Source organism: Misgurnus anguillicaudatus, chromosome 17, assembly GCF_027580225.2.
Source record: "Misgurnus anguillicaudatus chromosome 17, ASM2758022v2, whole genome shotgun sequence".
NCBI lineage: Eukaryota > Metazoa > Chordata > Actinopteri > Cypriniformes > Cobitidae > Misgurnus > Misgurnus anguillicaudatus.
In genome coordinates, this window is record NC_073353.2 from 33,889,601 (window position 1) to 33,916,209 (window position 26,609).

Below are 26,609 nucleotides of genomic sequence, written 5' to 3' on the forward strand. Positions count from 1 at the left end.
TATTATAAAATGGTATGAAAAGTTCTCATATTTAGAGTTAGTTATATGTATTTTTGGTGTATCAAAATTGAATATCAAAATACAAGCTGAGTCTTCTAATATCAAAAGACACTTTACTGGCACATTGTGCATTTTGTGTTGTCGCGTGCACATTATAACTCCTGCCTATTATCACTTAATGTACAATTCTGAATAGATATTGTTTCAAAATATTTTTTTCTTAAATAATGTTGTGTACTGCGCTATGCACCAAAATAAATACCCCTGGATCATATTCCTGGCTGTGTATAAACGAATAAAGAACAAGTATTTTAATGTACACTATATTAGACCATTCAAGTCTTTAACGTCAATTAATTTCACACATCCACACACAAATCTCTGCGGCATGCTTTAACTAACCAACAAAAAGGGCACTAATAAAACTAATTAAACTGCCTTTGGCATGCCACAATTGTAAATGCAAGACTACAAACCAAGACCACAAATCGTTTTTTATGGTTAAAACATTCGTTTCCAGCATTGACATGCAGCCCGTCTGACAGGAGAAGATCAAACGGGACTTGACGTAAATAAATTCCGTTCATAAATATATTATTTCGCAGTCCCTCATCTGTATCTTACCTGTATTTTAAATCCAAGGTGAGATCCAAAGAGTTTCAATTATAGCCGAGTGCGCTTTCTTGATATTTAAAACAATAACTGTTCATTACTGTCCATCAGCTTGCCATGTATTTAACTGTACTGTGAGAGCGCGGTTGCTCGCGCGCACGAGAAGCGCGTGAATGACGACGGCTGTCAGCTTCTACGGTATTCACTGTAGCAGCATCCGGTTGCGTCACTGCTTAGCTCCGCCCCAATTTCACGCTGTAGCTTTTAATGTATTGTTGTTTTTTGTAATTTTCGTACATTTTCATAAGGAATTCATATTTTATAGTTTTATTGTTTTGTTTTCAAATGTAGGCTACCTATTTACACCTTGTATGCATTGTTTTTTGAAATCAAAATAAAAAATTGGAAAAATGAAATAAGGCATCAACCAAAAAATGCCTTAATAGGCTAATAACAGAAATTATATATAAAAAAAAAACTTAATTGAAATAATAATAATAATAATAATAATAATAATATAAAACTCGAAGGTTAAAATCTATTCAGTAAATTAGAAAAAAAAATTATGAAGTATGTTAACAGTATGTATCTGTGTATACAAAAAAACAAAATGTAAATAAATATTTAATCATTTAATAATGTAGTCATCATAACAAAGAATGTAAATCCAGTTTTAATTTGATAGATGTACTATGGGTCCTTGCTCTTCCTTTCTATCCCGTAAAGGGTAATTGGCCTAAAAAAGATTAAAGAACTCTGGTATAGGCTATTTAAATTACTTTTATATGATGTTTATGTTTAGGTAAAACATTGCTAATTATATTTATAATATAGTTTCAATTTAAATATATATATATATATACGCCTCATGTCTCTAAAGCAGTGGTCTCCCCCGCACGCAGTCTGTGGGTTGCCCGCCAAAGCAAGTTCTATTAATAGCCTCAATTTTGATATTTATTTATTTATTACATATTTTTTATATTAGATTGGCTTCTTTTATGTATTTTAAACAATGATAAAACATATCAACAAGTAAAATAAAATTAAGTACAACAAAACAAAAAGTTTTGAGTATACTATATCAATAAAGTAGCCCTCTGATTGTTTTATTCATTATGGTTGTCATTGCCACAAAAAGGTTGGAGACCCCTGGTCTAAAGCGTAACATATGCTTACATAGCATAACAGCCCCATCTTGTGTTATATTGTAGTATTTTTTCTTGTAGTACTAGTTAGTTTTCATACTTAAATGTCTTTTGTGCAAGTTTCGTATCACTAAAGTCTAATAAACGTGTATTTAAATTAGTCATGACCAGCCCTGCTAAAATAAACAACTAAACTTTGTGCTTAGTGCAACATTTTTTGTTGAAATATTTTATTTTCCTGTCATACTGCAAGAAGAATGAGTCTTTAAACTTTTAAAAATGGACTCACTAATAACCAGGTAGTAGTTTATTTTTATTGTTAAGGTAACACACAGCACGCAAGTCTATGGATTTATCACTGTGCAAATTTATAGCACAATGCCAAAACAAGTATACAAAAAAATGTTGAAAAGTGAACTTACATACATACTGAATCAGTTCTTTTAAACAATGAGATAATAAAAAATAATAATTACAGCAAGGAAGGATATAAAGCCTTAGGAAACATTTATAATAGTTAGACATACTCAGTAGTGTTAAATACACTGTAAAAAATATCAGTAGAAATTGCAGCTGGGTTGCCGGTAACCCACCATACATTACATTTAAATGTATGTTATTTACTGGCAACATTATGTTCAAAGTTAAATGAACATTAAACATTAACAAGTCTTTGTCTTTACAGAGCAAAACTAAAAAAAGCATCAAGCAAAACATTCTGGGAAACAAAATCTGAAGCAAAAACCAAAAAAAGGTTGATGATGATTTCTGGTTCCCAGAATGCTTTGTATGAGGCTGTTATTGTATAGTTTTATTCTGTAAAGATAAAGACTTTAAAATTTAATATTTAAAATTTATTTAACTTTGAACAAACTCTTGCCAGTAAATAACATACATCCAAATCCAGGGTAAATTACCAACAACCCAGCTGCAATAACATTGTAATTTCTACAGATTTTTTTACAGTGTAGCCCCACAGGTGACAAAAAACCCTGTAATGTTAATAACAGGATAAGTCATTTTAAATGTTAATTATTCCTTACTTTCCCAGAAAACAATATAAAATGTTTAGGCTATACAATCTTGTTTGCACATAAAATACATACAACGCCATTACATTTAAAACACAGGTTTATATTCAAGAACTCTGATTTATGGATGGCAAAAATGTATCAACAGTGTGGCAGACACAACTGTTGCTGGAGTGCAGTGGTGATAGTTGTTAATTTGGATTTTGCATCCAGTGATGCAGTCTCTGTATATGATTCTCATTTGGGCTGCGAAAGGTTCTAGGTTAAGATCCCAGATGAGAATTATGTCTCAGCCTTGCCCAAGATGGGGTCGTAGCATTATCATGAGAAATGTACATCCTAGCTAGATGGCAATAAGATGTTTGAGTTCCTTGTCTTAATTCGTATTTGCCTTCTGCTGTGATCTAATAGAGAAAAAAACAATAAATATAAAAAACTGACACTGAAGCAATACAAACAATAATCACACTATTTCGGATATATACCATTGTTTAATTATAAACAAGCTTTTAAATGGTTATTATAATGATCAAAGGCCACAGGTAACTTACCTTTCATGCACATTTTCATACAGTGTCTCTTGAGGACAAAGTTGTTTTTGTTGCCTCCACAGCCACTGTAGCGAAACATCTGGCATCTCTTAGTCCTGGGATTGTAGACGAATCTTCTCACTGTTTCTTCACAATGGCCCCTATCAGCCGGACTCATGCAGAATTCAGGAGGCGTAAACTCTGAAATGTAATGACAATTAGGGCTGGCCCCTAATAGTCGACTAATCATTAGTCGAGCAGGAGAGGCTTGTTCGGATACATTTTAATTAGTTGATTAGTTGCAGAAAAAAACCCAGTCCTTGATTTACAGAGAGGTGAGGTGGAGTGATCATTTCTAGATGGTAATTTGAACCCCAATGAAACAAAATGTTGAAGTGCATGTTTGAACACAAACGTTATATGTATCTATTATTCTTTCAACCTCAAAAATATAGCTTATCATTTTTTAAATATAAGCAGTATACAATGTTGCCCATGTCTGCTAGCGCTAATTTAACTAACGTGCGTCTTTTTCAGGCACATATTCAAGTGTTCGTTCATGTGGAACTGTGTACATAGTGTCCAAAAAGCAAATAAACTTGCTAGATCTTCCGAGGGAATTTTTACTTTAAAAATTACAGACGTGGCCAATTCGCATGGTACTAAGATCACAGAAAACCTCCGCAATTATAACAAATGAGGTCACCAGGAAATACCAATTCTGTTTAAATAGAGAATAAGCTGTAGACTGTATAATGTAATACTTTGCATTTATAAATTATTTAAATCACCGGCCGCCTGAGTGATTCATTTATATTTCAAAGGATTATTATTATGGTTCAGTATGTCTCTGTAACATAAAACAATGTTGGAAATATTACACATAGCATTCTTTCTTATCCCTGAAACTCAAACCATGATGCCCCCTCAACCTCATATATATTTAAATAATGAATTAATATTATAAACGTGCGATTAGTTAAATAATAGCGAAAATGAACGACTACTAGTCGACTAGGAAAATCTTTGGTTGAGGGCAGCCCTAATGACAATACAATAACATACATTAGATGAGCTACAAGGTGGTCTTCAGCCACTAGATGGCAGTAAAGGCTATAAGCAACATCAGAGTATGAACAAACAATTCAAATGTGTGAATGTTATTGCATTAGATTATTTTCTAACAACAAATAAGCAAACAACACTTTGTGATGTGTTCTTTCACTGCAAAAATGACTTTCTTACTTAGTATTTTTGACTTGTTTTCAGTAGAAATATATAAAAATTCTTAAATCAAGATTTATTTTCTTGACGAGCAAAATAACCTAAAAAAAATATTCTAGTTTTTAGACAAAAAAATCAAATTGAAGTGAACTTGTGCTCAAAACAAGCAACATTATCTGCCAATGGGGTGATAAAATTTTGCTTAAATTAAGTGTTTAAGAAAAAAGAAAACTTATTTTTAGATTTTTTTTCTCACCTCATTGGCAGATAATTTTGCTTGTTTTAAATTTAAATTTACTTAAATTGTATATTTTTTGTCTATTAAACTAGACTTATTTTCTTAGGTCATTTTGTAAGTAAGAAAGTCATTTTTTGCAGTTTTGTGCTATTGCAGAAAAAAGGTTTAGCAAGATAGATGCTTTTTCACATTAATACAAAAATATCTTCAGAGATTCTACACATTCAAATTTAAATACTTCAGGACACCAAAAATAAACGTCTTTAGATTAGATAACCCAAATTAAATCAAACAATTTTTGCCCCTTTTTTCCCCTATTTATGTAAAGGTGCCAAAGAATGCATTGAAATAATATGTTAAATTGTTCTCTGATATTTACATAGAAGGTACACACTGCAAAAAAATTAATTTCAAGAAAAAAAATTCTTAGTATTTTTGTCTTGTTTTAAAGTAAAAATATCTAGCTTTTTCTTGATGAGCAAAACGACCCAAGAAAATAAATCTTTTAGTTTTTAGACCAAAAATATCAAATTTAAAGTCGCAATGAAATTAAAATGAAAAACTATATATATATTTTTAATATTGTGGTATTATTAACAAATGACTTATCTGTGAGCTTCATTATTTGTAAAAAAATTTGTGTGTGCTCATAATCTTTAATCAAAAATGCAAATCTTCTCCCCTCCTCAAAATGATCTCTCTTCACTTCCGGTCATAAGTATGGCTGGTGGGCGGGGTCCGGGAGAAGATCGCAGCGATTAGCAATTAGCAACACGACCCAACTTCAAACGATCCAATCAGATCTCGATGGACAAATTCAAATCTAGCCCTGCCTTATTTCATCTCAAAAGCCGTTTCATTCGGATACACGTCACCACATGGAAAATAAGGCAATCGCTACTTCCGTTTCATGGCGACTTTAAGTGATTTTGTGCATAAAACAAGCAAAAAAAATCTGCCAATGGAGTAAGCAAATTTTTCTTGAACATTTTTTTTAAACACTAAACTCAAGAAAAATTTAATATTTTTTTGCTTACAACATTGGCAGATTTTTTGCTTGTTTTATGCAAAAAATCACTTAAATTTGATATTTTTGGTGAAATGGTCTATTTTCACTGTATTTGAGAAGGTCATGAATACTAATGTTGAGCTCTGCTCTGATTGGCTGTTTCTCAGAGCAGCTCATTTCAGTAGCTCTGTTTGTGTGCAAACAGAGCTAATGCTTGAGCCTGTATCAGACAAATATATGTAATTATGGAATAAACAATTGTTTGGAGATTGTTAATGGATGTTTCTTTGTGGGGTTTTTTTTCAGTATGGACCTGCACAATGTAATTGTAACGTCAATAGGAGAACTTCAGCCTAAACTCTAGCATATAGCATTAACTAGCATACAGCTCCAACTTAGTAGTCACAACTTTGTTTTTAGCTTTGTAACAACATTGTAATTAATTTAATGTTTCATTTAATGTTGGGGGTGTACATCTAGACTGTAACGTCACAGTTGAAGTTATTTTGAGATTGGCCTGTTTTCCAGCGGTCTTTTGCATGCCGTGGTTAACATAAGAAGGAGGAAACAATCATGTTTGAGGCTCACGATATGTCATTACCTTGTACAGATCTCTTATTATTTATCTATACCTAGGTAAATACAGTTGTACATTTTACTGAACATAATTAATTTAATGTATCACTGTAACAATATGCTCATTTTATGAAGCATTGTGGAAAAAGAGGTGAATGCTTTGTATCATACAGGGATGTGATCTGCCCTTGATCTGTGAAGCAGAGTGTCAAAAAAAGTAGAAAATAGCCTACAATATGGACACTTTGTACTCAGACTGCATGACATGAAGGCACAGCTGTCCTTCACATTCATAGTTAGCATGTGTGTTTGTTCTGTGCATTCACATGTATGGGATGTGCGACTACTGTATGTGACATATTGGAAATCTGGTCTCACCTGCTTCCTGTGCAGCTTGTTGTGACTCCTTTGGCAGGTGCAAATGGGATGCATTCAAAGGCGCCTCATCTAAAGTAACTAAATACATAATAAAGAAATACACAATTGGTTTAATACAGGGTTTCCAAAACGGGGGAATTGCAGGGAGTTTGTGAGTTCATGAAAAAATTTATCAATAAAATTATTAATTACAATTAAATAACTGTCAAATAAAAATCTATATAAAACACTTACTAACAAAAAAAATATATTATTCATTTCATCTAAATGTCAAGTGACCATTACACAACACTACAATGCAAAAAATGATTTTCAAGAAAAAAAAATCTTAGTATTTTTGTCTTGTTTTCAGTAAAAATTAAGATGCTTTTTCTTAATGAGCAAACGACCCAAGAAAATAAGTCTAGTTTTTAGACCAAAAAAATCAAATTTAAGTGATTTCGTGCATAAAACAAGCAAAAAAATCTTGAACATTTTTCTTAAACACTAAATTCAAGAAACATTCAAACAAATCACTTAATTTGATATTTTTGGTCTAAAAACTAGACATATTTTATTGGGTCATTTTGCTCATCAAGAAAAAGCATCTTAATTTAAGACTTTTTAGATTTTTTTACTTTTTTTACAAATAATTTTTTGCAGTGTATAATATAACAGAAAAATGAGAACTCATGCAGAATGTACAGATATGTTTCATATCAATAAAAGAAAATTACCAGGTCAAGGTCCAATAACAGGTAATAATAGCAATAAATATGTAAAATACTACAGATTTTTCGTAAACGGATGAAAAAATTAGTGTTTTTGAAGTTAAACATGCAAATATGCTATTAAATGATTTAAATATTTACATAAAAAGTAAATGCACACTTTTTGCATCTGAACTCTTCATTTTTTTTAACCATGCAGACTCAGTAGTTCCCTTTCAGTCGGTCACTACAACGTCACGTCGTGACCGACGAATTGAGAAGAAGGACGTGACGTCTCCGTTCCCTTCCTTCAGGGAACGAGGGTTACATACGTAACCGAGACGTTTCATTATAAAATATCTATTAAAAAGAAAAATATTTTCTTACAATAATGTCATTAAGAGCATTGTGACATATCTCACCACGTCTAACAAGGATTTCTGTAGCAGGTTTGGCTTCTTCCACTGGCTTTGATGGCGCATTTAGGTCCATGTGGTTTGAGTCCGCTAAAGAGAAGAATATAACATCTATTTTAGTATCTGATGTCTCTTAACACATCCTGCCTGAACATATTTAATGATACTCAAATGGTTTTTGTTTTTTGATCAGATGCCGCTTTGACATCCATAGTAGTAAAAATGAAAATAGAATACTGTGGAAGTCAATAGGGCTTATGATTGGGTTGGTTACATACATTTCTTAAAATATCTTCCTTTTTTTTTCATCAGAACAAAGAAATGTATACAAGTTTGTAACAACATGAGAGTTTTCTTGTCATTTTTGGGTGAACTATCCCTTTAAGATAATCATGACACAAGTTACACTATTAGCAAAACTTCTAAATTGCAATTTATTAATACTTGATTATCATTCACTCAGTCTCATGTTGTGCCAGAGTTTTTCTTCCCCTGCCGGTTTGAATTTATTTTCTGTGTTCATTATTCTTTCAAATCAAGGATTGGGAGCTCAGAACAGCTATTGGCTAATATCATTATCATGCAAATGATTTTAATCACTGAGCCTGTACAAAAACAATTATTCAAAACAAGAGAGATGTTTTCTTGCTGGTACATACATTGACATCTGCCCTGGCATTCCTTTATGGTCTTGAAGTTGTTGGCATTCCCAAAGCAACCACCATAATAGAACATTTTGCATTCCTGGCTCTTGCTGTCGAAAAAGTAGCGTGGCACCAGACCTCGGCATGGCCCAGGCTCATCCTCCAGGTGGCATGGGCTCTTATTCTCTAAAAAACAAGAAAAAGAGAGAATAAAATATAAATTACATGCAGTTTTTTTACATATGGAAAAGTTTAACCATAAATGTTATAAGAGGCTTATGAAATATAGAATATATGCAATTTTTCGAAATGCCATTGTTTCAATATATTTCATAAGGCTTATGAATAAATATATTTACTGTAAAGCTGCTTTGCTACAATGAAAAACTGTGAACTAAAAACTCTTAAATATCAGTGATATTATGTTCATATCTTATTTTTACACTCAACGGTTTCAGCAGTAACAACATAAACAAGCGGCTTTCGTGGTCAACACGTAACTTTCGGTAAACCCTGCTTAGAATAAATAACAACAAAGTACTTTAAACGTAGTTTATTTATATAACAAGCAAAATAAACAACACATAGATTACCTAGAAAACCAAAAAATGTGTTATTTTCAACAAGGTATTTGTTCAAGAGTTCAGTAGTCAGACCATTAAAAAAACTGAAACCGGAAGTAAAGTTCAGACCAGACGCGCATCGCGTCACCGCAGGTGCGTCCGATGAAACCATCTAAACTGTACAGTTAGAAGCATTGCACATTGACACTTACATGCACACTTCACTCGCACATTTGCAATTGAGTAATTTAGTATTGTGTAATTTTGTGGTTTGTGTCATCATTTTTATATTTAAGGCTGGTAGAGGATTAACAGAGTAAGAATTTTTATTGTATATTGTAGGATTTTCAAACTTTTTTGTTAGCCGAACCTCCTTGATCTAAATGATTTACTTGAAGTACCCTGATATTTTAAGTAAATATTTTAATAATTGAATAGCACATTTGCACGTTTTACTTTAAAGCATTTATTTTCATCCATTTTAAAGTTTTTATCAGTACTATTTTGCATAGTTATTGTCATTATTTCCTGTTATTCGACCTTCATCTGGTCATTTTCTTTTATATATATTTTGCATGCATTATAGTGTTGTGTTATAATCACATGACATGCAGATTAAACAAATAAAAGAAACCTTTTCTGCTAGTGTTTTATTCAAAAAAAAAAAAAAAAAATCTATAGATGGTTTCATCGGACGCACGTGATACACGTCTGGATCCGAACTTTACTTCAGGTTTCATTTTTTTTTAATGGTCTGACTAGTTGCTAAACTGATCTCTTGAACAAATGCCTCATAGAAAATAACAAATGTTTTGGTTTCCTAGGTAATCTATGTGTTGTTTTTTTGCTTGTTACATAAATAAACTACGTTTAAAGTACTTTGTTGTTATTTATTATTAGCGGAGTTTACTGGAAGTTACGTGCAGACCGCGACAGCCGCTTGTTTATGTTGTTACTGCTGAAACCGTCTAATTATTGAAATTTTAATTGTAATTAATTCATTGTTTTCATCAACACACAAACTCCCAGGGGTTCCCAACCCCAGTTTTGGAAGCCCTGTTATCGTGCAACAGTGTGTTACCTGTCCATAAGACAATAATTTCTTAAATCTTGAATCTATACACTGTAAAAAATACTTTGCTGCCTTAAATTTTGTTGAATCAACTCGGATTAACTATTATTTATCTTGACTAGAGATGAGTTGTTATAACTTATAAAATTAAGTATATTTTATAAGTTGTGACAACTCATCTCTGTTGACATGAGTTGTAAATCTGAGTTGATTTAACAAAAAATGTTAACGCAGGAAAGTATTTTTTACAGTGTAGGTGTTCTGAGAAATCATAATCGTACAAACAGCAAAAAAGGAACCAAAGAAGCTGTCCGTCCCTTTTCTCTGTCTACGAATGTGTTTGTTGACGCCAGTTTTTGTGGCATGCCCAAGAGCGTATTGAAATGAGACATGGCCAAAATCCCTGCAGCACTTTTAAAATAAGTGTACATTTAAAAAAAAAGATCACACTATGAGTGCTTTTGTCTAACTGTAAGATTGATAACATAACAACACATTTACACAACAGAGACATCAGGAAATATTAATATAGGTATTGAGTATTTCACAAATAAATGGACGAATATTGCAATCGATTAGTAAAGTAATAGGTCACCCCTCCTCTTCACAAATATCCCGGCTATAAACCACAGTGAAGCTGAATTGATTGATATAATTCAGCTCCACCTACAGCACATATCCTGTTGAGAAATGATGGCTGGATTCCAAGACTCCACAAATTACAAAAGTCAATTAAGTCCTATCCACATTTTTGCTCCGTAATGCAAAATTTATTTATGGGCTCTGCTAATTAAAACTTTTTACAGAAGTGGCAATGCATCATGGAGAAAGACAGCTTTAGAAATCATCAGAGTATTTGTTTTTCCTCTATTTATCTGGTAAATTGGGTTTAAAGGAGCAAACCTGATCACAGACTCTGCTGAGGATTGTGCTCAAGAGACTCAAATTTGATTAAAGTTTGGTAAATGTTGTAAATAAGCAGCAGGATGATATTTATTCACATGTTATGTGAGGTGGGAGGTAAAGAAAAATCTTTGGGAAAATGTCATATGACATGTGTATGAAAGACAAACTGTTTTTATAAACATTTTTTTGTAGACCTAATGATCAAATGCCTGGTCAGTCTCTAGTTAGAAAACACTTTTTCACTTTATTCCTTTTTAGTCCATTTGGTCTCACAGTTAAATGGCATTAACCATTTAAACACTAGATGGAGACAAACATCCTTCAATTGTACTTCATCAATGTATTTTCCTTATGCGCAGTGATTCCCTGAAAGGATCTTTTTCCTAGCACATGGTAGCAGATTGTGGGGGTACATTTCATTCTTACATTAAAAGCACACTAGATCAGAAAAAAATAAAAACATATTTGCAGTCGACAGGATTTAGGAACTGATTTGGCAGTGCTGAAAATAATTTCGGGCATGCGGTGAAGATAGCAGAGTGAATCCAAACCCAGCAGTCAGTTCCCTACTGTGTCTCTATGGGGATCTTGGCAGTTTTTGGCAGTGCTTTATGTGCATTTTTGAGTGCTCATGTCCTCAGAGGTGCAAAGTTTCTGTTTTTTCCACTTTGTGGCTGTGAAGATACCCATGCTTGTGTAGTCGTTACATGCTGGAGTCTGTTTTGTGTTGATTATCGTGGTGACCTCTCACAGTTGGCAACAGAGTTCGGGCTTAGCAGGGGCCCATCCAATACAGAAAGCCCCCTGCGGGAAACTGTAATGAGATATGACTCAAATGCTGTAAATAATCCAACATAGCCTGACTTCATTGTCTTCTTTTTCATGGGAAAGAGATAAGAGTCCTTTATTATTCTGTTGGAAGTCATCGAGTTGTTCAGATTGCATCTTTCTGAACAAATTCGTTTTTTGTTCCCAAAAGTTTTTACTTTAACACTTCCTGACTTTCTTTCCCAATTTTGAACATGACACTTAATAGTACAGATTTGTTTGAATTTGTTTTGTGTCTTTCTTTAGAGGATATTTTTTGTATCAAACCTTTGTTTCAAAAGAGTACAAAATAAATATTGCTGCTTTAAAGTCACCACGAAATGGAAGTAGCGATGGTCTTATTTTCCATATCAACGCATGTATCCGAGTGAAACGGCTTCTGAAATGAAATAAAAACGAAGAGCAGGACTTTGAGAACTGACTGGATTGTTGGACGTTGGGCTTTGTTGGTAATTGCCACAATCATTTTCCAGGAAAAAACTAGTTTGCGATAGCACAGCACTCAGTTTTACAGAAGGTAAAAACAGGTAATTTCGAGGAGGGGAGGATGTGACCATTTTTAAAATTAAAATTATTAGAGCACATGAACAAAAAATTATAATAATGAAGCGCTCAGATAATTAATTTGTCATTAAAAAAAGGGGCTACTGTCGCTTTAAGAGCAAGTTCTGCACTGAGCCACATGACCTCATGTCACAAATCCGAAATTTTCACTGATTATGTTCACTTCAAGACATAAATAATTTTTGTTTTTACTAAAATACATGCCAAGATTGTTTTGTGTGTATCTGTCTGGTAAAGATACAACTCTGTATGCGAGTTTCTAAATGTGTGCTTTTGTACGTAACTTGCGAGTAACTGTTATGCAATGGATATCACATTTAAGTTTGCTGCGGGAGATTTCACTTCCTACGTGAGGATAGTAATGACTGACAAGACAATGTTGGAGGAATTTGTGCACAACAGATCCAGAGCATCAATGACAAATCAGTCCTGCGTGCTTCATGTACTGTTTTAGTGATCATGAAAGTGAAACTAATAAGCGAGCAAACATAATTTCAATACTCAAGGCACAAATTGCATAAAACATAATTACCCAACCAAATCTGCGAGAGAATGCAAAAGCATTAAAATGCACCAATATGATTTTTTGGGGGGGCGATACCGATTTAAACAGACAACTATTGGCGATACTGATGCAGATACCAACACAGTTGTCATATTAGCTAGTTTATTTCTGCATCAAATTATTTTTACTGAACATGAATTGGATTTATGTAACATTCAACTGTCCAACATAATAAGAGAGGCACAAAGTAAAATGTGATACAATTTTGGTCTTTTCCAAGATTTTGAATTTCCGTCATTTTCCCGGAAATACTTTTACTCTGACCGCATGACTCACGTGAATGAGTAATCTCTCACGTGTTTTACTATTTTTTCCCATCACATGTCCAACAAACTATAATTTGTACACATTTTATTTGTTTCGGGAAGTATTTAAAAAAAAAAAATGCTGGATTATGCAACAGACATGCAACTTACTCGTCCATTTGCCGATATGCCGATTGTTTCAAATTCATTAAAAATCATCTGATACACATCGGCAGCCGATACATTTGTGCATCACTAATTAAAATATATTTTTCCTCCCTAAGATAGCTTGATGGGCAATGCAGAGATAGGGCTCTATCTTACACCTGGCGCAATGCAGCGCAATGCGCGACGCAAGTGTCGTTTGCTATTTTCCACCCTGCGCAATTATAAGTTTCACGTTTAGCGCCGCATTGTTTAAATAGCAAATGCATTTGCACCTCATTTTGCGCCCATGGGCGTTCTGGTCTGAAAACGAGTTGTGTTCAGGCGCATTGTTGGCGCTTTGCTATTTTGAGGCAACTAAAATAGACTATGCCATTGACCAACAAAAACCTGCTCTAAAGTCTAAGTCAATGGCGCAATATGTATTTTTGTTATTTAAAGAGCGCATTAGTAATATGCGCCTAAACGGGACGACAACGCGGGTTTGCTCAACACATACATGAATGCGCAGCAGCACAAAAATGCTTTTAAATATGAAAGATTAAAAGATTGAATGTAAACAATTATTATTGAGTCTCTTGGACATAAATGAGGACTAATTATGAGACGTTAGAAGGCACAAAGAACTGCTTCACCTGCAGCCTGGTAAGTAAATAAATGCTTTGCTTTAAACATGCATCTGTTTTTAAATGCTACCTCATGGATTTATTGTATATGATGACTCTGTACCTGTGGATATGGTTAGATGAGAAACATTTTTAAGTAATGCTTAAAAAAAAACTGACGCTGTCCAAGTGCTGAAACGTGAGGGCCATTTGTAAATTCTTTATCTCCTGTTTGTTACAAATAAAGTATTTTTAGAGTAAAAACCTTTTCTTACATACTTCTAAATTATTTTTTGATGATATAGGATAGCCATACATTTAAAGCAATTGAAAGCCTGCTTTTTTACTTCAATGACTAAATGAAAACGGGTTTTAAAGGTTTTAATGAAAAAATAACAATTTCAAAAGTGAAAAACAACACAATTATTTAACATTAATCTTAAACTGGGGATCTTCTTCCTTCGCTTAGTTTTTCAGTTTACAAAGTCCGTCATCTAAATAGGGATTAGACATAGCGCCAGCACAACAGGCTTTTAAAGGGGATGAGAGCTGAGACTCTCATTGGTTTATTGCACGTTACGCCCAAACCCTTCCCATTACTCATTAAAAAAATAGGACCTACCCTTTTCGACCATGCGCACAAACCATTTTTCCCGTCGTTAAATTAGCAAAAGTGGATTCGGACACGCCCATTTAGACGTTGCGCTGTGCGCTTTAGACAATGCGCTTAGATCGTTAAAATAGGGCCCATAGACTTTGGTAGCCCGACAAAAAAGCACAATAGCTCCGGGAAGTCAAGCTAGCGATTCTGCAAAAAATTTATTTAAAGGAATAGCTTATCCCAAAATAAAAATTAGCCAATTGAAGTTATATAAAAACTATCCTGGGTAACGATTGAACTTAGCACTTAAGAGCGCTTTCTACGAGCTACTTAACGAACACTCGTTGTTCATTTACGTGCGTTTCCAAAAGATGCACGTGAAACGATCGCTCGCAGCTGGGTTTTAAGTGCTACTTACGAGTCGCTATCCATTTGTCAAGTGCTGAAATGTCACCAATAGAATGACTCGAATTTGTAGCAGAAGCTTGTTTAGGCTAATGATCTTCAGCCGATGTGCACTAATATTTTTAATAATATATTTTCATTATTGTTCAATCACTTTTTAAATGTTTTAATAATTTATTAAATATTCTTTTCCGTATTTAGTTAGGACTCGTCCCACTGCGAAATGCCTTCTGCGTTTCTATTATAGTTTAGATTATTATTATTTGTTGTTTATTATCTATGTTTATTAATTATTATGGATTATTGCATTGTACCGTAAATATTTATTTGGTTTCTTTAATTAGATGCCATTTCCCTTCAAAACAAAGTTTAGATGAATTATAGCAGCAATCGGTATGAACCATTTATCAATTTGCTATACCAACTTTTACCAAAATACAAAAAACTTTTACCAACTTGTACAAAATACGTTTTCCTTCTTTATTAATTTATGTTTAGTCATTTAAATTTGATTTCTCATTTGAATTTTAAATATATTATATTATATATTTAATATAAAATAAACAAAGAAGAACCCAATAAATAAATAAACATTTAAAACATTACATTATCGTCATTGCAGGAGTGCAGTTTGCTGGTTGTCCTGTAGGTGACCTTGTAACTCTGTTGTCTTACGATGCACTTATGAATGAACGATTACTCCAGAGCATTCGTAGATCTACCATGATTTTCAAGTGCAACTTAAGTTACGAAGCTTTTGCGAAACAGCCCGTAATTCTAAGATGATTCGTACGATCGTTTTTACGATCTACTTAGCCTTACGATGCTTTTGGGAAACCCGGCCCTGGCTCTTACCAGCTTTGGAATGGCTTTAAATCTGAAGCCATGAGACTAATCATATGATCACAAAAAACTATGATTGTTTTGCGTATCGATGTGGAGCCAGCATGCCGCCATTTTATATCTAGATGTGTTTACAATCCAACGTGATGTCGAATCGGTCACTAAAATGGCTCAAAGTAATAACCGTTTTCTCTCAAAAACATATAGTTTCCTTCAAAAGTCATATAACCCACCTGAGTCGTATGGATTCCTTTATCTGATGATGTATGGGCTTCAAACACACATGGCCACGAATCAATGCTGTTACAAGGCTAGGTAGAGCTTATATTATTTAATATAACTCTAAATGTGTTTGGCTGAAGAAGAAGGAAGTCATTTGCACCTAGGATGAAGTTAAATATGAGCAAATATTTAATCTGGGGTTAACTATTCCTTTAACATATATAATAATGTAGTAATGCAAGGACATAGAGGTGTTTACTAACTGCTTTTTATAATCAAATAGCATACCAATATTTATTGTTTGCCTGCATTGGGTTTTTTGTAAGATGTGTTCTACAAAGTCGTAATTATGACACGTTCTGGTGCTATAAACCAGCAATAATTACAGCACCACACCAAACCATGTATTACACGATTGTTTATATGGCATCTTTATGAGCAGCTGGCAACTCCCTCATAGTAAACCATTCACATGCCCATAAAAGTGTATAACATATAACAGAATGTTTGTTATATCTGTGATTATAAAGTCATTACATTGTTCCGGTCAAGGCCGCTGATTGGTCAATACAGCATTCCTGCTGTGCTATTAAACAATATATTGTAATTTTATAGTAATGGCTTTTCTTACTCACCTACTCAAATGAGTACTTTGACAGAGACCTGTTGCTTTTTGTCAAATGTCCACATATATAGTCTTACATGCTTCGAGTATGATTAATTAAAGCAAAGTAATTAACTTATTAAACATAACCGACATTAATGCACAGATGAGATGTGTTATAAATGCCTGATATGCAATGTATGCAGCTTGGAGAAGAAATAGAGACAAACTATTCTAGTAATTATTTATTACCTCTGCGAGCTGTCGCAGATTGATAAAACTAATGCGTGAGTAAATCCATAGATAAACAGCGCTTTGTCAACAACCATATTATTCTGACATAAATACCAGTTAAGAATTTCAATGACATATAAGCTGTTTTGTTTGTTACTTTCCTGACAATGTATTATTCCAGTGATATTATTCAATAAATGTATATTATTCTTCACTCTTTCAGACCCCTATTTATTACATTGTATGCAAAGAGGGAGTGATTGTTGTTATTATAAGGGTTTGTTTAAGCATAAGCATCCAAATATTTGGTATCGGTTTAAAAAAAAAACAGTATTGGTCGATCTCTACTGATATGCACTCTTTGGTATCATTATGTACCTCTGAGGTACTCATTTGAACTCTTTAGGTGTAAAGTTTGCTTTTTGAAAGGGTACAGCCCCAGTGACATCTAGGGATCATTTTTGACAATATTTTCTGACAGTGACATGATGTATCAGTGAAACAATGTATCAGTGACATGAGACTGCATATTTTGAATATACTCCCTTGTGCATGCTGCCTATTGACCCCCTTTAGCTGTGACTGGAGCTTTTACTGTTTAAAAACTGGACAATTTTTTTTATTTTTATTTAAAAATGTCCGATTTTATTATTAACTTGATATGTGACTTTTAAAGTTTTATGCATAAATACCCTGATTAAGATTTTTTAACCAATAGATCGATTAATCGAAATAATCGTTTGGTTATTCGATTATCAAAATAATCATAAGTGGCAAACCTATATGTGACTATATCCACAAAGCAGCACAGCCTGCTGTACCTTATTGCTTAATCTTTTTTATTGAACCCAAAGTACGCTTTTCTGGAATGCCATTTGTAAGTCGGGTGGAATATCGTCACTAAGAATAAGCGATGTTCATATTCTTACCCGTAGGTAAGAATTTATGACCAATTTATATTATCAGTTAAAAGGAAAAAAATATTTGTTAATGCACGATGCGTGTTGACACATGGCAGAAGTTTTGCCACTTTTCTTTCCTTAATTTGTGAATGTCCTGTGAATGATGCAAATTATTGGTGCCCTGACGGTCTGGTTAAATAATTTGATGATGTATGAATCCTGGTTCTGTTGTTAATCTGTTGCTGCTGTTAGCACGTTACAATAAAATAAAATGTTTAGGGCTGCATTACAACTAATCGCAACTAATCGTTTGCAGAATAAAAGTTTTTGTTTACATCATATATGTGTATTGTGTACACACACATGCATTTATATATCAAATAAATATTTACATTATTAAATTGATATTATACATAAATATGAATACTTAAATGAACAGTATGTAAGAAATCTATATCAATTAATCATAAAATGGCCCTGATATGTCACTAGACATTAAGAAATAATTTTCATTTCAAATACAACAGTGGTCTGGCCAGGATATTGTCATTTAAAAAGTGGAGTTGCAGCCCTCAACTTAGGGGCTGGTTACACTTGGCATTAAGATGTGTTTTCATCGATCGGATCACAAGTGGACGAGAGAGACACATTACGTTTACACCTGGTATTTAAATCCGTCTCTTTTGTCCACTTTCGACCGCTTCTGTGCTGAATACTATGAGGGGGTGGTCTGTGAGACGGTGGGCGAGTCTCTCTGCTGTCATTCAAACCTGAGCGGGGGTAATTATGAGTTTATATGTACGCAAACTAATATTATGTCGGAGTGCACTGCTTGTTTAGCAAGTAAACATGCTGCACAGTGTTTTGTACATGAGTATGTAAGAGCTTTCTTTGAATTTTCAGCGCAATTGATGAAATAGGATCGCGCAACTTTCACACGCTTTCAAAACGAAACTACGGAGATCAGCCGCTTAGTTTTATCAATGAAAGGCTAAAAATAGCGCTGTTCACCGAATGTTCACGCCAGAAGTAAAAAAAGACGTAAAACTTGTGTTTAATACCTCAGATTAGATAAATGGGCGGAGAGAAGGCGGTCGCGTGTGGCTGTTCGAACGCATTCAACCACATGTGCGTTCCGCAACTCCAAAGCGATCCGATCGAAAGTGGTTTCGACCACCTCTGGATGTGGTTGAAAGTGGTCGAAAGTGGACGAGCTTAAAACGTTTTGAACACCGTTTACACCTGGCATTAACGTCGTCCACTTGTGATCCGATCGACGAAAACATATGTTAATGCCAAGTGTAAACAGCCTCTGATGTTTATGTTGTCATTTTGTGTATTGGCCACCAGTTGTGTGATTTCAGTACCAGTTTTAGCCACAAGTTTTGTGATTGCAGTACCAGTTTTGGCCACAATCCTACATACTGTTCCTTTAATATATACAAATATTTTTTCTTAAAACTGTGTATGCATGTGTGTGTATTTATATATACATAATTATTATACACAATACACACACATACAGTATATGATGTAATCAAAAACTTTTATTCTGCAAACGATTAGTTGAGATTAGTTGTTATGCAGCCCTAGAATTTTTTTATTGTTTTTACTGGGTCATAGACAACTAGCAACTGAATTTTTACTCAATGACAATTTAATATTAAAATCTTATCCGTTAACGGTTATTGATTGGTTAACAAGCTGCGGTTGTCGGTCAGAAAAATGAACTGAAATGAACATCCCTACTACAAATAGAACAGGCCATCCAATCAAAAGAGCACAATAGTTACACAAAGAGTATAAAGATTTCCTTCATTTTTTGAAAATGTTCAGAAACATTTTTTGTTTGAGGGTAAACATTAATATTTTTATGATGTTTATTCATTATTGACAAGTTCTAGTAGGGTAAACATAACATTGACTTACCTTTCACAACACACATTTGCTCGCATTCCTCCAGGGTCTCGAAATTGTTGGCATTGCCTTGACAACCTCCATATTCAAAGGCCTCGCAGCGACCTGTGTCAATGTTGAAGTAAAATCTGTCCATTATGGCCTTGCAGGGCCCTTCATCTTTCTTCAGGGCACATGAGTGATGGAAAATGCGGAGTTCAGATCTCACTCCATCTGCTGAAAGTGGAAAGAAGCCAGGCTTTATAATTGCGTTCTGCACATAATTCATAAAACCCTGTGTGGGGAACATTACCCCCCCCCCTCCAAAAGCCTTATGGTTTAAAATGTTTTCTAGTGTCTATATAGAACTATATTCCTATATATAGGCCTACCTTCAATAAAAAAGTGCATAACTAAATAATGTACAGTATGTTGCATCTTTGATCATTGTGCTTAAGATGTAGCTCTTGTCTCAAATTTTGACACGTTAACAAGGAAAAAACATCTTGCATTTACATTTAGGCATTTAGCAGACACTTTTTTCCAAAGAAACTTACAACATTCAGGTAACACTAAAGCGATCTTGTTTATGTACTCTTTCATTCTTTCTTTTCTGCTGCTTTAAGAAAAAGATGAAATCAACATCGGCACATTTGCCGTTTCTGTTTAGCACAGTTGTACAGCATTGTGTTAGCAGCACAAAAGGTCATAGGTTTGAGAACATGCAACATAATGTTTACCTTGCAAAGCAATGCAAGTCTCTTTGGATATAATCGTCTGCAAATAATAGTAAAGTTGCTTATAAAACATTGACCTTGAAAAATCATAACTGTTTCATTACTATATAGCTTGAGCTGTATTGGAAAACATCATTATATATCATTTCTGAAGCTTCACAACCCTTTGTCAACCATCACTTTGTTAGCAGTGTTAACATTTAACTAAACTCTTTTTTTTTTTTGTCTTGCATAGATAAAAAAAGTCTTCGACCTACAAGAGGGTAAGTAAACAGTCTTTGGTATGTCTGGGTGAACTGCTCCTTCAAAAGCATGCTGTGTGAAGTGTATTCTCAGTGGTAAATCCTGTTCACACAAGGATTGAATCTACAGCACCACAAATGAAGTAACAGATGGTCTTGGACCTGAGTGACAACATCCTGTTGGTATCTGGATTTCTTTTTCTTTCACATCCTGATGTTCATCCCTCTGCTGTCTCTCTTACTACACAACTTGTGTTATAATGATCTCTACGGTGCTTTTCCACAATCACTTGGATTCCTCTAAAATTCCAATCTTGTGCAGAAGTGGGAAACACTAATCCATATCCTATAGTCTATATCTTTATTTAATCAGTTTGATATTGTTTGCCATCCAATAGGAAAGAAAAACCCACATCTTGGTCAGACTGTACAATAAGGTTGATTAGGACTGTGCGATATTAAAAAATTATGTAATAACTTGCTAGCCAATAAGATATGTGATATGGTAATGCTTCAAGGTAAAATGTATAACATCATTAAATCATATCACCTCTACTATCTCTCTACTATCTGTATCTACCTAAAGCTTTGAGTATGCAAAACTTTTTAAAGTGTTAAAATTATTCAATTATTATTACAAAAATTGTGTAAAAAAATTTAATTATTGCAAACCATTCACATATGCAATTTTTTTATATTTGCGGTGTTTCATTATATTTTGCAGCCCTATTGAATATAATTTTTTACATAATTTTGTTTACATTGCTAACTTCAATCTGAAAATAAAAATAGTCTGGAAAATTAATTACATCATTTACATGAGCTATAATTAAATGATGCTTGTTTCTAATGTATACTTAAGATCTCTTTAAGGAGCCCCTATTCATTTGCTAATGTTATTTTTTGCATTTTGTGTCATTTCACATGGTTTTCCACATTATTTTCCAGATACTGTAGATACATTTTTGCTGCTTTTTATGCTCCGCCTTTCTGAAACGGGTCGATTTTTACAAAGCTCATCGTTCTGAGAAGTGGGGTTTGCTACGATTGGATAGCTATCCAGTGTGTTGTGATTGGCCGAATACCTCAAGCGTGTGCGGGAAATGTGACGCTCCTGATCATATTTGGAAGATCAGCTCACAACAGCTCACTTTGCCAGCACGGCTTGAGCAGAATGTAAAGGTCGATAAGGTACGGATACTAAAATATAAAACCATGTCTGCATTTGTGATCGGTGAACGTGATTTCACCAAGTAAGATGTGATCCTGGATCAAGACCATTGTTGGTCCTGGATCAACATTTTCATTAACCAATCAGATTACAGGATTAGGATTAGTGTGTATGTTAGATTTAGGTTTAGAATTGGGTTAGGGGCTTTTAAGAAATACTCCTCAAACTATTATTTCACACTAATTTGAGGGTTCAAAAATGGTTAGGGTTTGAGTTAAGGGTAGGTTTGGGTATCTTTGATTAAAACGTTGATCCAGGATCAACAAAAAATGTTGATCCAGGATCACAACTTACTTGGTGAAATCACAGTGACCTTTGTGATCGTAGAAATGACAAACAACAACCAGGGCTACTCTAGTCTCCACTGCTCAAAACTCGCGTTAAAATAGTCAGTATTACATTATTTAAATATGAAAACATTCAGCTAGTTACTGTATGTTCACACTGCCACAGACTTTAGCTTCCAAAGAAGCTCAGTTCGCCCGGTCAAGGACGCTTGTCAAAAAGTACGGGGAAGCTTGTTGACCCTCTGGCCGCTCTGAAGTCTGTTTTATCTGAACTATTGTTTTGGTAGTAACGAAATTTTAAATCATATGTTTCTTAGGAATCAGCCAGCGAAGAACGACTAGGCTATATTCCGACTGGTTGCAGGTGTTTTGACGCTGCTTGCCGCATAGCTCATTACCATAAAGTTGAGCTTCTTTCAACTTTATGATTGACGCTCTGGTCGCTCAAAACGCGACGCCGTGGATTTGACACTCCTTGCAGCTGAGAGAAGCCACAGTGAACGTACAGTTACAGGCTGTGAGTCGAAGCGGGCGAAGTAAGGAATAATTGACGACGGGCCGTTGAATTATAAGAAAATAATGCACACCCAAGGTGGTAATTTTCGAATAATTTAAAGGACTGGAGTCAGTTATTCCCCATATACCAAAAGCATTGCTCTGGTGTCTATTTTTAAGACATTTGACCAGTTGGGTGTGCGGTTTACAGAAAAATAATCAACACCCATGGAACATTTCTCAGCCAATGAGAATAAAGCACTTAACAGCCCCGTGGTATAAGTTATGATAATGTGCATTGAGTCCACGTCAAATCGCTGTGGAACTAAACTGTTGCCTATAATCCTTACGTTCATTATAGTCAAAGAAAAGAGATTTCAGTTTGTAGACGATAACTTGCGTCGATGTAGACTTTGGGATTCGTAACTTTTCAGATCGCTAACATGTACTAACAAACACTTACACACCAAAAAAAAATGTAAATCATGAAAAGAAAAATAGGGGCTCGGTTTGACACGGTTGTTTTTGTTCCATGCCAATAAACAGTTCTGCAATGTAAAATTTTTAAACATGTAGTTTCAGTGTTTAAAATGGGATTTATTGAAGCCAGCTTCTTTTTTCCTAAGCTATAATGTTCTGCTCTGTTTGGCATCAACCTCAACACACCTCAATTTGGATACTGGTCAGAACTACCCAAAACTGGTGCATTGCCAACATCTTTGCTAATGCAGTGTTTGGGCAGGTTGCCCCATGTTGAGACTCAGTCCTAGCTTGTTTATATACCTGTCGAGAATAGTAGGTGTTGATTTTATCACAAGCAGGAATTCAGCTACTATCTCAAAAGAGGACTTTCAAGAACTCTCAGTCTCGTAAAAGTGAAGGATGGTTACAATGCATTGTACGTGTCACGTTTGCTTAAGGTCTGTTTTTTAGTTACCCAAGCAACAATGCCGTGATTAATACCACCAACAGCAGAGTTGAACTGTAACTTAATGGCACAATATAATGATGAGTGAAAACGTATTTGACATCTGTAAATTAGTAAGTGGTGAGTCAGTTTAAAATGCAGTGCAACTTTTTTATGTGGCATATTAAGAATTGGCTTCTCTTCGGTCTTGTCAGGAGTAGTATTAGTAATAAAGATACAGATGGGTGCGTTAGACAGTTGACAATGGCCTGACTTAAATAATGCTTTGACTCATAGCCAGAGGTTGTGATTCTTCCAGTCTGAGTCATGTTTTCATTTATCTGATTCAATTAGAAGCGGATAAAGTCCAGAGGCCATGGCTATACAGTATAGCCAAGAGAGATTTACAGATTCAACCGGTAAATCGGTTTAAATTACTCTCTATAAAAAAATTTGGGTCAGAATGGTACAAACCTAGACATTGGGTTACATTATCCCAGAAAGTGTTTATATTTGACCCAACAATGGGTAAATACAACCCAGCCTTTTAAGTTGAAACAACCTAGCATAGGTCAAATTACAACCTGACAGGTTGGATTAAAGCAATAAACCCCGAGAAGCGGTGGGTTACCAGTGCATTTTATAACAGCTAAGGGGCGTTGTTAGGCACGACGCGAAGCGGAGTATTACACAATGCGGATCACCGCGGATCATATTTGTGAGTGAGAGGGAGGGAGGGGTCCACCCTTCACTATCTCCAATTGGTTTAGACCACGATAGGTGTGTGTTTCTAACGTGTATCACCGCTCCGGCAGTGATAATGTGGGTTTGGAATGATTTGTAACATTTTTATAACGCGTGTAACGAGTAACTATGCAGCACATAAAAAATGTATTGGAGTAAAAGTATTAAACTCAAAGAAAAAATTTACTGAAGTAAAAGTGGAAGTAGGAGAAAAAAATAATACTTCAGTAGAGTACAGATACTCTCTTTTAGTACTTAAGTACAGTAGTGAAGTAGTTCTACTTCGTTACTATACATCTCTGCAAAATTGTATTTATATTCTTAGCATTTACATAAAATATAACAATCAAAAAAGTTCCTGACTGACTGACCCACAATTATATAAACAATTACGTAAAATATTGTAATGTATTTCTGTGTAATACGCTACCAAACAAAAAAGTCTAATAACCATACTGTAGATGTATAAGCATGCAATTTAATGCAGGCATACATGGAGTGGTCGTTCTCTTAAATGAAACAAAGTACTCTTATTAACGCAAATGCAAAATATCATCAATCATAGAGAAAAGATCACAGCATGTTATGAAGGTCATAGCAGAGATGAGACCCAATATTTTCCCATGCATGCACGCATGAACACCATTCTATTGTTCGAAATGTCAGTGGAGAGGATGTGTTACTGTAGATGTCATGATTTGATAAGTTCATGCAGTAGTATTTGAAACCACTGGCAATGTGTCTTAAAAAAGCTGACTGTCTTGGCAAGCAGCTGTCTGGGTAAGTTAAATAATTTATAAAGGTTGGAAATGATGGTGTATTAGGCCAGTGGTTCTCAAAATTTTTCAGCGTGCGGCCCCCTTTGGGTTCGGTGCATTCCTTCGCGGCCCGCCCAAAGAAAATTTATGAAAAAAAAAGTTCTAAAACTTCACATTTTAATTAAACAAAACATTAAATTATACAAAGTAGTGCTGCATTTTTTTTTAGGTTTAATTTCACAGAATTCATGATCAATTAATGTATTTTATAAAATGTCATAAAACTGGGGCCCCCCTGGCATCATCTCGCGGCCCCCCTGGGGGCCCCGGACCCCAGTTTGAGAACCACTGTATTAGGCAGTGCTCCATATGGTGCAGACCATAGACTGTAAAAAATATGGAAGTAGTGTCCATGACATCACCCATAGGTTTGTGAGGTGCTTTTTTGAAGCCAATAGTTGGCAGAGATTGCCGTCGCCATCTTGGCCGCGCGTCACAGCGCATCACTTGCGGATAACCGAAAATGGGTAAAGAGGTGAGACGTGGGTGAAGCTGAAATTGCTGATTGTTGAAACCACTCACACCTATTTTAACATGGTGGTGTATGAGAATTTACTCATTTTTGCAGCCAGCCACTAGTGGCCAGTCAATGAACTGCAGTTTAAGTCACTTCCATGTTGGCTTCATCAGATGGCGCTTTTCCATTGCATAGTACCCCACGGTTTGGTTTGGGTCAGGTTGGGTCAGATCACCTCACTTTGGCTTGGTTAGCTTTTCCATCAAGTTTAGTAACACTTTCGGAGTGGGAGGGATTATAGGTGTGGAACTGGACACACTACTTCCACAAAATTAAAATTGACCACCACAAATATATGTTTGCACATCACGTTTATTACTACCTCTGTCTCACATGACAGTTTCTGTACAAACACCGTGCCGTCGGTCGTCGCGCTCCGCTGAGCCTCATTTAAATTGCATTTAAGCATATATGCGGACGTGCGTGTCGCACATGTGCTGCCACAAACTGCAAGTCTGGAAAAAATGTTATAGTGTTCCTGATTCACAACCTGTGGATGTTTTTCATCGCTACAGAGGAGTTTGGGAACTTACAGAAAAGCACAAATGACAACAGGTTTACTCGAGACAGCGCAGGCTAGCATGAAGGTAAAGCTAATCTTTTACATTATAGCGATGACGCTGGTAGTGATCTACACTGTTTTCGCGTCACATTTTGGTATCAGCTCGGGTCGCTTGAACTCTGACAGAGGTGGTACTAAAAAAGTATTGGGTACTACGTACTGCACCCAGTGGAAAAGCTCCCAAAAGTAAGCTGACCCGACCCAAACCAAACCGTGGGGTACTACGGAAAAGCGCCAAGAGAGATCAGAAGGTGACAGAGGTGGTACTAAAAAAGTATTGGGTACTACGTATTACACCCAGTGGAAAAGCTCCCAAAAGTAAGCTGACCCGACCCAAACTAAACCAAACCATGGGGT

The 26,609-nt window shown here is 34.9% G+C and overlaps 2 protein-coding genes across 5 annotated transcripts in view; both read right to left on the reverse strand.

Moving 5' to 3' along the window:
* calcrla (calcitonin receptor-like a) overlaps positions 1-794 on the reverse strand; it is a 33,166-nt gene extending 32,372 nt beyond the window's left edge. For both annotated transcript variants that reach the window (XM_055215003.2, XM_055215004.2), the window contains exon 1: positions 625-794. The gene's annotated coding sequence lies outside the window, so the exon portion shown is untranslated. The remainder of the gene's footprint in view (positions 1-624) is intronic.
* A 1,255-nt stretch (positions 795-2,049) lies between these two features.
* tfpia (tissue factor pathway inhibitor a) overlaps positions 2,050-26,609 on the reverse strand; it is a 37,844-nt gene continuing 13,284 nt past the window's right edge. The window contains exons 2-7 of one of the 3 annotated variants that reach the window (XM_055215029.2): positions 19,746-19,946; positions 8,508-8,678; positions 7,855-7,938; positions 6,744-6,821; positions 3,340-3,549; positions 2,050-3,192 (exon numbers count right to left, since the gene is read on the reverse strand). In XM_055215029.2, the coding sequence (XP_055071004.2) occupies positions 3,128-3,192; positions 3,340-3,549; positions 6,744-6,821; positions 7,855-7,938; positions 8,508-8,678; positions 19,746-19,946 (809 nt within the window). In that variant the 3' untranslated portion in view covers positions 2,050-3,127. Of the gene's footprint in view, positions 3,193-3,339; positions 3,550-6,743; positions 6,822-7,854; positions 7,939-8,507; positions 8,679-19,745; positions 19,950-26,609 lie in introns of all 3 variants that reach the window. The other 2 variants (XM_055215028.2, XM_055215030.2) reach the window with 2 other exon arrangements.